The sequence below is a fragment of the Callorhinchus milii genome, unplaced genomic scaffold (genome assembly GCF_018977255.1).
Source record: "Callorhinchus milii isolate IMCB2004 unplaced genomic scaffold, IMCB_Cmil_1.0 Scaffold10, whole genome shotgun sequence".
NCBI classification, from domain to species: domain Eukaryota; kingdom Metazoa; phylum Chordata; class Chondrichthyes; order Chimaeriformes; family Callorhinchidae; genus Callorhinchus; species Callorhinchus milii.
In genome coordinates this window covers 8,129,677-8,143,703 of record NW_024704751.1, presented here as the reverse complement: position 1 = coordinate 8,143,703, position 14,027 = coordinate 8,129,677, and the positions used below count along the sequence as shown (strand labels likewise).

The 14,027-nt window shown below is 42.0% G+C and overlaps 1 protein-coding gene across 1 annotated transcript in view; it reads left to right on the top strand.

Moving 5' to 3' along the window:
- bcas3 (BCAS3 microtubule associated cell migration factor) overlaps positions 1 to 14,027 on the top strand; it is a 308,857-nt gene that overhangs the window by 17,064 nt on the left and 277,766 nt on the right. Inside the window, exon 6 of the mRNA XM_007896549.2 lies at positions 4,116 to 4,197. Within this exon, the coding sequence (XP_007894740.1) occupies positions 4,116 to 4,197 (82 nt within the window). The remainder of the gene's footprint in view (positions 1 to 4,115; positions 4,198 to 14,027) is intronic.

The following is a 14,027-nucleotide window of genomic DNA, read 5'->3' as shown; positions in this document are numbered from 1 at the left end:
GATCGTTTATTACAGATTCCATTGGTTCCATAATTTCTTTGTTCAACCTTGCATACACGCCATACCTGACCAAATAGCTATCACTAACGCACAGCATTTTGGCCAACCCCCATCACCTGTACGCCACAGGCTAATTAGGTACTGGAATCAGTGGTGAGAGAAATCGGGAGCTTTTGTGCGATACAGATAAGTGTCTTCTAAAGCAGCTTTGTTGACGAATAATCTTGGTTAAAGAAAAGCTTGGCAAGAAGCATTTTTTTTCTACATTTAGCAGCTTTGCCACTGACCTGCACAGTCTCTCCAGCGCGTACATTATTCATAGACCCTGAATTATAGACTCGGGAACAAAAAAAATCTGCTCTCTGAAGGCAACAGGCTTTCACTTCACTGCTCTGAGATTGTTAATGAAGGAATGTTTCTGACTAAATGGTTCTGAGGTAGTGAATAATGAATGAAAAGGGTGTGCGTAATTATTTCATACATCAGCCACACGCAGTGGACAAGGTGTGGAACAGCACACAGATTCCAGATAATTTTTTAAAGTAAGTTCTTCCGTTTTGCCCAACCTGAAAATTCTTCGGATGGGAAGATGACAGGACCGTGAACCATTTTTGAACGGAAGCCTCGTTTTCTTTTTTGTGTCACAGCCAGCAAAATCGCTGGGAGAAAGTAAGGTATTTTCCTTTTCCTTGTGAGAGCTGTTTGTTGGAAGTTACCCTTGTTTCTTGTTGTGGAAGTAAAGTTCTTTTGCACCTTTTCCATTTTCCGAATAGGGATATGAGATTCTTTAGAGTCTCCCTGAACACGCCGATAGGACAAAACTGTCCAGATACACATACAAGTTGCTTGCCCATGATCTTATAATGATCTTTAATAATTTATGTGCAGCCTTGTACATCAGGAAGATGTCTTAACAGGTTACAGGGAAATTTGCTTAAGCTATAACATTTGCTTAGTCGAGTGGCATGGGAACTATCAATGACTTCACCTTTGGTAACTTTGTAAGTTTGACATTGCTTTCACTCGACAGCAAAATGTTTTTAAACTGTCTAAATAAAGACTCGTTGTAGCCCTGATTTCATATCTGTCCGTCCTTCGCAAGAGAAATCCCTTCAGCCTATTTGTTATCCACTTTCCAGAATCCCCACTCTTCTGTTCCATTACAGTGTCAAGCTGGAGTCGTGTCGTTTAGTGGTTAGAGCGCTCGCCTCGCAAGCGAGGGTATCTGGGTTCGATTCCCGGGCAGGGCGAAACGTTGGGCAAGTTTCCTTACTCCATACGCCTCTGTTCACCTAACAGTAAGTAGTCGATTGGCGGATCGCTTTTCTGGAGGTCATAATCCCTATTCAAAAAAAAAAAAAAAAAATCTGGTCACTCAATCCTGAATGTTTGTGGGGACGCTGCTGTGCGCAATTGGCTGCCGCCTTTCACCCACAAAAGTATGCAGTCCATTCACTTTACAGTATATTCTGTGAAGTGCTTTGAAACATCTCGAAGACGTGACAAGGTGTTATATCAAATGTTTCGTCATGGATACAGTGTTGTGGTCTCTCCAATCCTTCCTTGTGACCTGTTCCAACTACAGTGGCATCTTTGGATGGGGTACAAGCAAAGTGCAACCATGCGGTATAACATGGGAGTATTTTCCCCAACCAACAGTATCCTGATCCATATCCAAGTAATTTGTTTATATTTTCCTTTTAAGATATTTACCTCCACCCATATCAACCTGTTGCTGTCAGCGGACTGCAAGGTCTCTCCTGCATCCCTGGTGTCGCTGAGCACGCTACAGCTTCTCGGATGCTGTTAAACCTCGAGTTGCCCCTTGTACTGTCATGTTCGATGTACATTATAGAAGGATGAAGGAAGCTACTTTAATGCACTGGCTAGCTAAATTTAACAAGCAATGAAGTCTTAGATAGTGCTAGCAGAAGAGCTGGAAAACTGAGCACGGCTTCTTTAAGGGTAGGGGGGGCCACAGTTGGTGGCGGTCCAGCCTCTGGTTCAGAAGATTGTGGTTTCAGGTCCCATGTTGGCCACTTTGAAATGGCACTGCATTCACATCCAGTCCAGTCCCATTAGAAATAGTCACTGTGCTTCACAGTCAATGCTGCGAAGCGCTTTGAGACATCCTCCCGACGTGAAGAGGCGCTGTATCAATTTGCAAGGTTTATAATTCTCCCTCTGTTAGTCATCTGGCGTGCGCATCATGCCGTTTACAAAAAGGTTCTCTCTCATTTGGGGTAAAATGTGAGAGAGTTACTTAAACCAATAGAAGTTAATAGGAGGTGACCTGGAAGTTAGGCTTTTCAGATGACTATCTCCTGTCAGGGCAAAGTCACTGCCCTGTTTAACAATACCTTATTGGAAAGCCACTGCCTCGTGTTTGCATCAATCTGCTGCTTTGCTTTGGAGAGATCTAAAGTACTCGTGCTGCGTATCCTCACTGTGCGGGAGCTTATCCCATCGGCTTCACGCGGTCACCTGCAAAGGAAGATCTTTGAGGCCGCGTCGTTTCTTCCAAAGTTACTGGAATCGATATTTTTCAATTCCGTCACATCCCGTCCTCCCTGAAGGCAGTGATTCAGGCTTGTGTAGTGCTCTGTGGGGGACGCTGGGCGCCAATGTTGCGGTTTTTTGGGTGCTGCTTGCAATTGTAGAAGCCCACCCTCTTTCAACCCCCCACCCACCCTCTTTCTCAATTCCCTTGCCCTCTTTCTCTCCCCTCTGCCCCCTCGCCCTCTCTCTTCCTCCTGCCCCCTCTTTCTATTCCCCCCCGCTCTCTCTCTTTGTCCCCCGCCCTCTTTCTCTCTTTCTCTCCTCCCCCCCCCCCCCCAACCCCCAAATACTGAAGCTCAGTATCACACTGGGTCATGCATTTGGCCGTCGAGTTGTGGGGTGGAGGAGGGGAGTTTGACTGAATGTTCTGAAGGAGTTATTATGCGTTGAACAAATATGGCTTCAGCTTGAATTGTAAGCTCTTTTGGGATAACGTCTATTAGTTCAGAATTAGGGGCTCATTAGGTGAGGTCAGTAATTATTGTCTGCTTTGGTAATATCGCAAAACTTTTTCTCCCAGTTTATAAAAATATTTAGACAGGATGTATTTCTCCAATCTCATTAGAAATGATTATAGCAAAACAGTATAATTTTTTTTAGCGGGTAATTCCTTAAGTATTTAAGATCACATAAGAAGTGGCTTGAAATGATTGCTCTTAATGTTTGATGTTTCTGCAACCGCCCACGTACATCAGTGGAAAGGACACCGCTTCTAAATCTGTTCAATGTAACTTTGATTTACAGTTCTTATCCTTATCCTCCCCCCCCCCCCCCCCCCTTCCTGTGCTATACGTTGTTTTATAGCTCGGGTGCCCAGAGGAGACCTGCTCTAAAGCCTTTGCCGATTGCTCCTCTCCAACATACTAGAGTGGTGCAACATATTTTATATCAGTGTTTATACAACTGCTGCTTCACATTGAGACAAAAAGAAGGGTGTTCAGACATGTATTGTTAGACCAGACAGAACTATAGTACAGTTATAAAGAAGCACACTCTTGCTGGCAGTTATGTTATAAGACAACAGTCTCATTAAGAACTGATGTATGTCCAAACCATCTGAACCCCAAGATGAGTTTACGCTGTGGGATCATGCTTTTGTCTCGGTTCCATACCTTCTCAATGTTTTGTGACTGCGGTTAGCGCAGAGGTCCAATGGCAATAACAACAACCACAATATATATAGCGCTTTTCATAATAGATAACTTCCCGGAGCGCAGCACCCTAAATGTGTCCTGGGTTAGACCAGCTCTAACCTCTAGCCTTTCAGGAACTTCACTTGGGGTTTCTTCATGTGTACTGTTTTGCGATCACCGTTTTGGACTCGTCAGGAACACGGGTTCAGGTGGCACAGCTGCTTGTGACGAAAGTTATTTTCATCGCTTGCTTACAAAATGCACAGTCGCTACGCTTTACAGTGAATCCACTGATATGTCCTCCCGAGGTGTCTATATCGATTAGAAAGGGTAATTATTTTTATTTTGATGTGACCCTGACAAACGTGTGAAAATTATATATTTTGTATATCTGACCATCACTGTCTCAATGTTTTGATGCAGATAATTGGCGAGGCACAGGAGCTGTACTCTGTACGAAACGGCCCCATCCGCACAGCCCGGGTCCTACCATCACCACAAACAGGTAAACAGCAGGCGATTTTTTTTCAACTCAATTCAGTAGACCTTTTTTTTTTGAATCTGTTTGCAAGATACCCGATTTCTGGAAAAAATGACGGTTTAGTTTCAAGCAGGGTAAATTTCTTCTAGCGCCATGCAATGCAACGTACACATGTATACCATCTTTCACGTCGGGAGGACGTCTCATATTGGCTCGGTTTCCCCTCGCATGGCGAGTTCAAAATCTCCCATATGCGGGAGTCATTGAACGCAGACGACCAAATCTTTCCTCCTAGCGTGGGAGATAAAAACTAGCCAGCGTTGCAATGTGGGGTTTTCGCATGCCTCCGAGCTGCCAGCATTTGTTGGTGGCTGAGGTCTGGGAGCAAGTTGCTCCTCTCCTGCTCAGACCAAATAAAAAACACACGCAGCTCTTGAAAATCTAAAGCTCGTTTTGAATTAACTTCAGACACATTTTAATTCCTATTCCTCATATGATGGAAACTGGACTGCTTATGCTGTTTGGCTAATTTTATCACATTGGCCACTGTCACAAGTCAGGTTTCTGTAATCCATTGGTTTTGTTTTCGTGCAGAAAATCTGAACATTGCCACAACACTACACATTGAGTGTATGAGTACATTATCCACAGAACAACTGGTTTGATAACTTTCGGTGTTTCAATTAATCTGAGGAGTGTTGCAAGCTAAAGGTGCAGTGATTAATTGCCTGTTTTATAAGATCGCTCTCATTTTCGGTTTGGCAGTAAAGCATCATTTACTTTGATTTTGAATCAACAGCCCGTGTTTTCAGGGACAAAGTATTAACTGGATCCATTCAATATGCGTTCAAATGAAAAACAAACCGCTTAACATGGTGATTAATAATAATAATCCTTGCATTCAAGATGAGCCTTATAAAGTCTTTGAAATGTCTCAAAGTGCTTCACAGAATATACTGTAAAGTGAATTGACTGTATATTTTGTGAGCGAAACACGGCAGCCAATTGCGCGCAGCAGTGTCCCACAAACAGTCGTGCATTGAGTGACCACATTATTATTATTATATATTTGTAAGGGATTTTGCTACAGTGAAACACAGGCCACCTGAACTCCCAAGCTCCTTGATTTGGCCTGGTTCTTGACGTTAGTGTCTTCCTTAGAAACCTGGCAATCGCTCAGTCTTACTGCCAGGTTCAGGAAGATTAATAATAAATCTGCTACAAATCTGAAACGATTTACTTGTTCTTCTTTCCCCCCCCCCCCTCCCTTCTTACAAATTGAACAGAGCTTAAATGAACTGAGTTTCTCCTGTGAGCACATGGCTTAAAGCTGCCTTTTAATTGTCCTCAAACTGCACTCCTCTCTTTAATTTATCAAGCTCACTTCCAGTAAGATTCTAAGCATGTGTTGCAAAGCTGGGTGGCGACTCTGTTTATTTTCAACTAACCCTGAGCTGAACTTGAATGGATTTTTCTGTAAGAGTAAAGTGCACAACAGCATTGAGAGTAGCTGGAAGAAGATGAAAGCAGAACACTCTCACAGAGAGCGAGTGTAGATATATAACACGCGGGCTGAAAGATTCCGAGCTGAAATGAATCACTTGTGAAATGAATTACAATGGAGGATCTGATTGCGGGCAATATGGCACAAACAGTGTTTTACTGTGTCTGCCTGTCAAAGAACGATTGTTTGATGTGGGAGTCGAGGGTGGGTGGATTTTGGCTCATTCTTACTGTAGGTGAAAACGCTGATTAGAGATTTCGTCTCCAAATGTGAGGCAAACTGTTTGTATCTCAATGGGTTTATTAACCCTTTCAGCAGCCCATCCGCTCCCCCCAAAGTAGTTTGTTTTTCGAAAGATTAAATTGTTCTTTTGTTTCCCTGTCTCGTTTGTGGCTGTGGCCGGGGGTTTCCAAGCCTCTCTAGCATTTGGAGTCCCCGCTGGCTTCGGCTTTGCTTCTTGGGACGTCCTCCCGACGTGAAAGGCGCCTCCCAAAGTTAGTATTGTATTGTGTTTTGCGTTGCGTCGCTGCGCCTTGCTGCCTCCTCCCGGCAGTCCAGCAACGATCAGACATTTGACGGAATTTGGCGGAGGAGCTTTTACGTTGTTTCTCTCCTTCCTGGTTCCTCTCTCCGAGGCGACTGCAGTTTGGCTTTGATCACAAATATGTCGTTTTCCTTTCTCGCTGCCTCCCACCCCCCTCCTCCTCCTCCTGTCACCTCACAGAGCCCCTTGCACACCAACCCTGACTCTCGGCACCCCCTGCTCCGCCAATGGACCTCAAGTGTTGCCAGCGTCTAAGGTGAATGAGTGGGCGCGAGTTTTTCCAGGATTGCGCTGTGTTGAAGCGTTACAATATTCCGGTGGAGCATCGGGTGCGGTTATTACAAACAGCTGTCCAGGGGAGTCCTGGGGTCACGTGTTCATGATTGATTTGCATTTGATCCAAGGAGTCAAACACCAGTTGTGTGTGTGTGTGTGTTCTGATGGTCAGGTTTACTGTAACTGTTGCCAAATCTGCTTGTGCCTCACCACTCCCTCGTTGCGCTATGCCCTTACACCTATGAAATTATTATCTTTTTAAAGAAACTCCCAAAAAGAAAGGATGATGTGAAAAGTCTTAAGAGCTTTAGTGTGACTAAGTGTAATGACTGGCTTTTTGTAGTCAAAGGAAGTGGAAATTTGGACGCAATTTGGCACCATTTGCCCATGTTTGTGGCAGTGTAAAGTAATGGAACATGCAAGAGTGAAAAGTAAGTATAAAATCAAGTTGATCAATGGTTTATGTTGTTGTATTGAGAACATTTGAGGAGGGGAGGAAGAGAAGATTTTGAACCTCGGTGTTCCTTTTGTTCGCCATCATCATTATTATTACTATTGTACTAGAATGGATGGTTATTATGTTGTTTGATTTAATAATCCTTGCATTTGGTGTAGTAACGTACACATCACTTCACATTATATCCAGCGAAGCTCTTTGAGACGTTTCAATGACACGATAAGGCGTAATATCAAATGCAAGGATTATTATCGAAGCATTGAGTCCCGATGAATTTACTGTAAAGTGCAGTAATTGTGTGTTATGTGGGTGAATACGAAAACAAATTGTGTACAGCAATGTCCCACAAACAGCCATGAAGTGAACCTACCAACTGAGCCAGGCCGACACACAGTTGGTAAATTTGAACAGGCTTTTATGTTGTAGGGTACATGGACTGAGTTGTACTCATGGAGCTAACAATCTTCAATATGGTGTGGCTGTGGTACTGCTCACTGATGAGAGTGATTTAATCCAAATACTGTAGTTATTTCAGAAATTACTTTCTTTTAATGAGGCCTGAAAGTGCTTCTAGCGCCTAGCTCTCTGTCTGGCTCTGCATCGCTGTGTCTTCTGAACTGCTTGCGTGTTAACTGGAGAATTGACTGAGCCTCCTAACCCGATGCATGTAACACAATGAAAATGTGTTGGCATTTATTTCAGCTGCCTGTGGCGATACTAACTTACTCTAAAACTAGCAATTTCAATTTATTTCACACACAATTATGTGTGGCAGTCTGGTTCAGTCAGTAGTACTCTTGCCTCTGAGTCAGAAGGTTGCAGATTGAAGCACCACTCCAGAACATGGAACTCATATAGTCTTTCTAGGCTGACACTCCGATGTTGGGTTGGAGGTGAGGTGCTGTCCTTTGGTGCCTGTTCGAGTGGACGTTGAAGATCCCATGGCGTTATTCGAAAAGAGAAGGAAGTTTCTCTCTCCTGGTGTCTTGGCCAACAATCCTTCTGCTAAATTGGTCACTTCATGGATGTATGCAGGACATTGCTGTGTGCAAATTGGCTGTTGCGTTCACTTAAACAGTATACACAATTACTACACTTTACAGTTAATCCCGTGAAGCACATTAGGCCGTCCTTCTGACGTGATAAGGCGCCATATCAAATGCAAGAATTATTACAGTATTATAAAAGCAATATGGGACAGAATTTGGTTTATTTTCAATAGAAAAGTAGAGTATCTTGGAACATCAGAACTTTCTGTCCTATTTGAGTCTCATTTCCTTTTGTATTTTTCCTCCTTGGTCTCTCCTGTAATGTCCCTTTTCACTGTTCGTTTGCCTTTTTTCTAAAAAAAAATCTTTTTTTTCATTCAGTCGTGGATTGAGTGACCAAATTACTATTTGTTTTGGAGGGATTATAACCAATACACTACATGGCTCCATTTCAATGTAAGCCTTTCCTTTGAGTAAACAGCACAGTTTTAAGAGGCACCAACCATTTTAGAACTGACCGTGAGCCCTGCTCTGTATTAATGTCGTGGTCATTCCTGTTTACAAAATAAATGCTGGCGTGTGGGGGTGCAGCATTAGGACACTTCATGAATAGCTTAGGAATGATCTAGGTTAGAGACGCACCCTTTGATGGCACAACATACATCCTTGTAAGGATAATTGGAGGCAAAATTTGTAACTTGCAAGAGTGATTTATCTAGGGAGGAATCTTTTAAACATTCAAACGCTATCTTGTGTACTATAAAATATTATGACAGCTTTTCTTTAAAGAATCGGCTTCCACACTAAGACGGGATTGAAGAGTTTTGCACAACTCTATGTGATCTTAAATTTGAAGACAAAATGAGCTCACAGGCTAAGTAAGAATAGATGCAATTTCAAGCCACAGATTTTCCAAACTCTATGTAAAGATATGAGATTGGAACTTTTTATGTTTTTTTTCACAGCTCAGATAATGTTTCATATCCTGGAACTGTCTAATTTTGTTGACTGAATGAAGTGCATGTGCTGCAGATCTAGTTTAGCAAACAAATCGGTTTGATCTGGTGGTGCTGAGTTTAGAGTATTAATGGACTGTGTCAGAGTAAGGATGAGTAAGACATCCTTGGTGGATCCTCTGGAAGATAAGAGTCCTCTCCTGCTCCTAATGTGGCCTCCAATAGCTGGTAGAGCCAAGGAGCAGGTTCAACAACAATAACAAATTATGCTTGTATAGCGCCCTTCACATCGGAAAGACTTCCCAGGGCGCTGTACAGTCAGTTAGGGTCAGGAGGGGTGGAGGACGGGTGGGGGGTCAAGTAAGTGAATGAAGATAAGAGAAAATAATTAAATGTCCAGTTATAACACAGAGTCAGAGTCAGTGAAGAGTGGCACCTAAAGTTGGTAGGAGAGTTTGAAGTCTCAATGTTTGGCTCAATTTGCCCCAGTTAACAGCTTGGGTTGTTAACTTTATCTGTTTATCTGTGGGAATGACCAAATAAAAAGAAGGGGAGAAAGTAACAAATCTCTTTCTATATTTAAAAGCAAAAGGACATGTTCTATGACTGAATCGCTGGTGTATAACCTACTGAGATGGAGTTTGCCTGTTAATCTTCACTAGTCGAGCATCAACTCTTCAGCCTGATCTCCGTGAATATGTCAGGAATGTAGGGCTGCTGAGGGTATATCTTGGCATTCTCTATGAATCCAAAAATGTGTATGGAATACCAGTGGCAAAGCTTTATTTTCTGCTTTGGCTGCCTTGAATTCTCTTGCAGACAGCATTGTTGCCAAGAACTCTTGTCCCTTGTTTTGTATATTAAATAGGTCAACTGGGGCAGCTGCATCAATGCTTCATGGACCTGATGTCGGTAGTCTGGAGGAGGCCGCAAAGACTTGATCTTGTACTGGGTGCCTGTAGGCAAAGATTCTAATCCAGTTAGCTATCACTGGTGATTTTTCACAGTGGGATTTTTCACTTGCGATTTGTGCCATTTACAGATTATAATAAACACTATTTTATTCCCTACCCCAAGCAGTATGACAAGCATATAACCTGCTTGTTTGCCCGGCGTCAAGCCGACAAAACCGAACACTGAGTTCGGGTTGAAATGATAATAATAAACTCGATAATCCTCGCGTGTCATATAGTGCTTTTCAAATTGGGAGGCACTTCACAGGAGTTACTATAAAGTGTAGTCACTGCATACTTAGTAGGTGGATGTGGTAGCCAATCTGTGCGTGGCAAGGTGTCAACTTTATTTGGGGGAATTATTGGCCAGGACACCGGGAGAAACTACACTCTCTGCAGTGCTTCTCTTGAGCTAGGTACTGAGTCAGGGGCTCCGTCCATCAGCCATTGCTCAATGGTTTTTGGGAAACTCCCCTCAACCATCAATTCATTTGACACTGAACAACAACTCACAGTGTGGTAGATAGTAATGACAGTAATCCTTGCATTCGCTACAGCGCCTTATCACAACTTCGAGACGTCTCAAAGTTGCTGTGCGCAATTGGCTGCTGCGTTCGCCCACAAATATACAGTCAATTCACTTTACAGTGTGTTCTGTGAAGCGCTTTGGGACGTCCTCCCGACGTGAAAAGCGCTATATCAAATGCAAGGATTATTATTATTATTAAAGTGCTTCGCAGGATACACTGTAAAGTCAATTGACTGTATTTTGTGGGCAAAATAGATATATATCACATATATTTATATATATTTTAAATATAGCAATAAATCTAGATCACACAAACAAACCCAATGGCCCCAAGTGCAATGTATCTGTACACCAACTGGCTCTGCCACACACACGCACTGCTGTCTACTCTGGTTAGTCCTGATCGTTTTCTTTCTCCATGTAAATAGCGTACAATATAAATAAAATTAAAATTCCGGCATGTGTTATTTAGTGAGTACAGAATCTGAATTTGTTGCATGCGTAAGCATCTGTCTGTGTGTGTCTGCGTGTTTGTGTGTGTGTCAGGCGGTGGGGGGTGTCTCACTGCTATGTCTGTGGCATTACCTCTCATGTTTCCTTGATTAAAGTGCTGTGGTTCTAAAAACCAGATTTACTGAACAAATATTTTGGAAATTTCCACTGACATTTGGAAATCTGTGTGTGTTAGTGTGTAGACACCACAATACTAGGAAGATTCCACAATATCGTGACAGTGGCTACGGAGCTTTCATTACAACTAATCTCTTGCTTTTACAAGATGTCTGTGTTTACGGGAACTAAAATTAGCTTGATTTTTTTGTTTTCTATTGAAATCTCCTAGCTGCTACATCTTAGAAGTGATTATTAATATCCTGAGGGAAAATAAAACCTAAGAGTACAAAGAAAATCTTACGATTTGTTTTACACCCGCACAGCCAGCCAATTGATAGACGAAGGCTGGTCACAAATATACAGTCAACTCACTTTACAGTATAATCTGTGAAAGGCTTTCAGACGTCTCAAAAGATGTAATAAGATGCTGTATCAAATGCAACGATTATTAATATTATTATTATCAGGGCCACTATGTTGAACTTAGCTAGAAAATCATTCAGCAAATTGGAACATCGAGCAGTTATTACTGAGCCATATATTTTTAAATGAGGGAGAGAGGATTTCTTGGAAGCACGTGGATGATTCTAATTGTCAATGTCTAAGTCGCACAGTGAAATTATTTGCTACTGATCATCGTTGCGTTTGATATTGTGCCTCTCCCATCGGGATGATGTCTCAAAGTGCTTCACAGGATTTACTCTAGCGTTCAGTGACTATTTTCTCTGCGTATTCATCCTCCCATGGAGTCAGTCCCAATCTCTACCCTGCCTCGTATCAATTAGTTAGCAATTACAGTATATTCTGTGAAGGTCCTTTGAGATGTCTCAAAGACGTGATGAGGTGCTATATCAAATGCAAGGATTATTACTATTGTACAATTTCTTGCTCTTCGGCTGTGCAGGGAAGCGCAAGATATTTGTTGTGAAAGGCAAGAAAATGGGGATAAATAGGGAATAAAGAGATGGATATCTGAGAAAATTAATGAGAAATACTCAGCACTGATATACCTTGCGGGTAGGGATTGAAGCTTTGTTATTATTGATGTTAATTAATCACAGGGCAGCCTTCAGGATTTGGGGTTGAAACTGAATTTTACTGAACACTTTCAAATAAGTAAAATCAAGACTCGCAGTGCGTTGATGTGCTATCACTAGCACGTTTATGTCACACATTTATTAATGAAACACATTTGAGACGTAGTTTGTCGCTTCAATGTAGTTTCCGTCTCGTGGCTTCTTATAAGTTCCAACGTGCAAATGCTTGAGTGGAAGCCTAGTGGGATGGAATGGCAGAAATCGCATTCAGTACCGGAAAATGACGATACGAATGAGTCTAATTCCTTGCCAGTCCTTGCAAGTATCAAGTTTACAAGTTTATATTAGATAATTATTTCCAGCAGAAGTTTTATTGCTGTTTGAGCGCACACACTGGGAGGTGTGTCTCACCCAAAAGCTCTGAGTCGAGATTAAAAAAAAAATTTGCTAAAGAACAAACTTTTAAAATCCAAACCACAGTCTTGCAACTTAGCCTTAGGTTATATTATTTTGTGCTTGTTCTTCAGCACTGGAAGGATTAGGCTCAATTTGGAGATTCAAAATAATACTTAATGATCCTTGCAGTTGATATAGCACCTTATCACATTGAAACGTCTCAAAGCTTTGATGTACTCAACTCTTGTTAACTCTGGAAGCCAAAGGACCAAACGGGTAAGTAGGGTGGTCCTAGCCACACAAACAGCGGGAAGCTCACCAGACGATACTGCCATAACATCCCCTGCTTCTAACTCAATCGCACAGTTATTTTATCCTGTTTCTCCTGTTAAACCTGTAGGAGCTGAATCGTCATTCTGTGAGACATTGTGTGACAACACTGGACTCTGCATCCTCAAAATGTACTTCACATTACATTGTGTTGGATATTTGTTCATTTCTGTACAGGTCACGAGAGTAATTTCTCGCATCAGAGGATTTTAGTCTTCATTTAAATTTTGTTTTTATGTATTTATCGACTGGGTGAAGCATTTTTGAAAAATTCTAAATATGAAAATAATTGGCAACGCTATAGTTAGTATAGGTTAGGGGTGAACGTAAGGAGCAAAAATGACAAGATTCACTCCCCTTTATCATTCCTTTTTTTGCATGACTGCTTTTTGTGATTTGCCCATAATTAAAACCTAGTTTGCAGCATTTCACAAGTACAGAGTGTACATGGAGAGCAAAAGTTCAGGTGTTATTTTTAAGCATCTCATTTTGATCTGTGGCTTGGCTGACAGTCATTCAAACTAATTTGGCCTTCATTTCATGGGTGTTTGAGATCTGACCTGAGTGAATGACTGCTATGCTGTCCTCAAAACAATCGCTGCACTTGATGGTGATTTCTTCTAAAGTGCTTTGAGATGTTTGATGTGATAAGACCCTATAAAAATGCAAGCTCTTTTTTTTCTCAGACCCATTTTGACTGCTCATCTTATGTTGTCTCCAGCACATACTCGAGTTTTGTTTGGGTATCTTTCATGCCTGGAAGGACATCTCAAAAGCACTTCATAGGATATCCTGTAAAGTGGAGTGACTGTGTATTTTGTTGGGTGAACATGGCAGCCAGTTTGAGCACATCACTAAAAGTAATGGTTCTGAGGAACTTATTATAATAATAATAATCCTTGCATTTGATACAACGCCTTATCACATCTTTGAGATGTCTCAAAGCTCTGCACAGAATATACTGCAGAGTGAATTGACTGTATATTTTCGGGTGAAACACGGTGGACAATTCCACACAGCAGTGTCCCACGGTCATGGACTTGTGCGTGTACTAATTTTATTCCAGCCTTTTTTCATGTAGTTTGTTCTTTTCTTCAATATGATGGATTTTTATATTTTCTGTGTATGTGGTGTAGATATGTAATGGATGGGGGTGGAGTAGTGGGGGGGAGGGTGTTGACACAAGGGTAGGAAAGAGGGTGACTGGGGATTGAGGACATCTGATCCCTCCTGGTTTTCCGAAGCCCAGATGTTTCGTCGACAAGATCGAC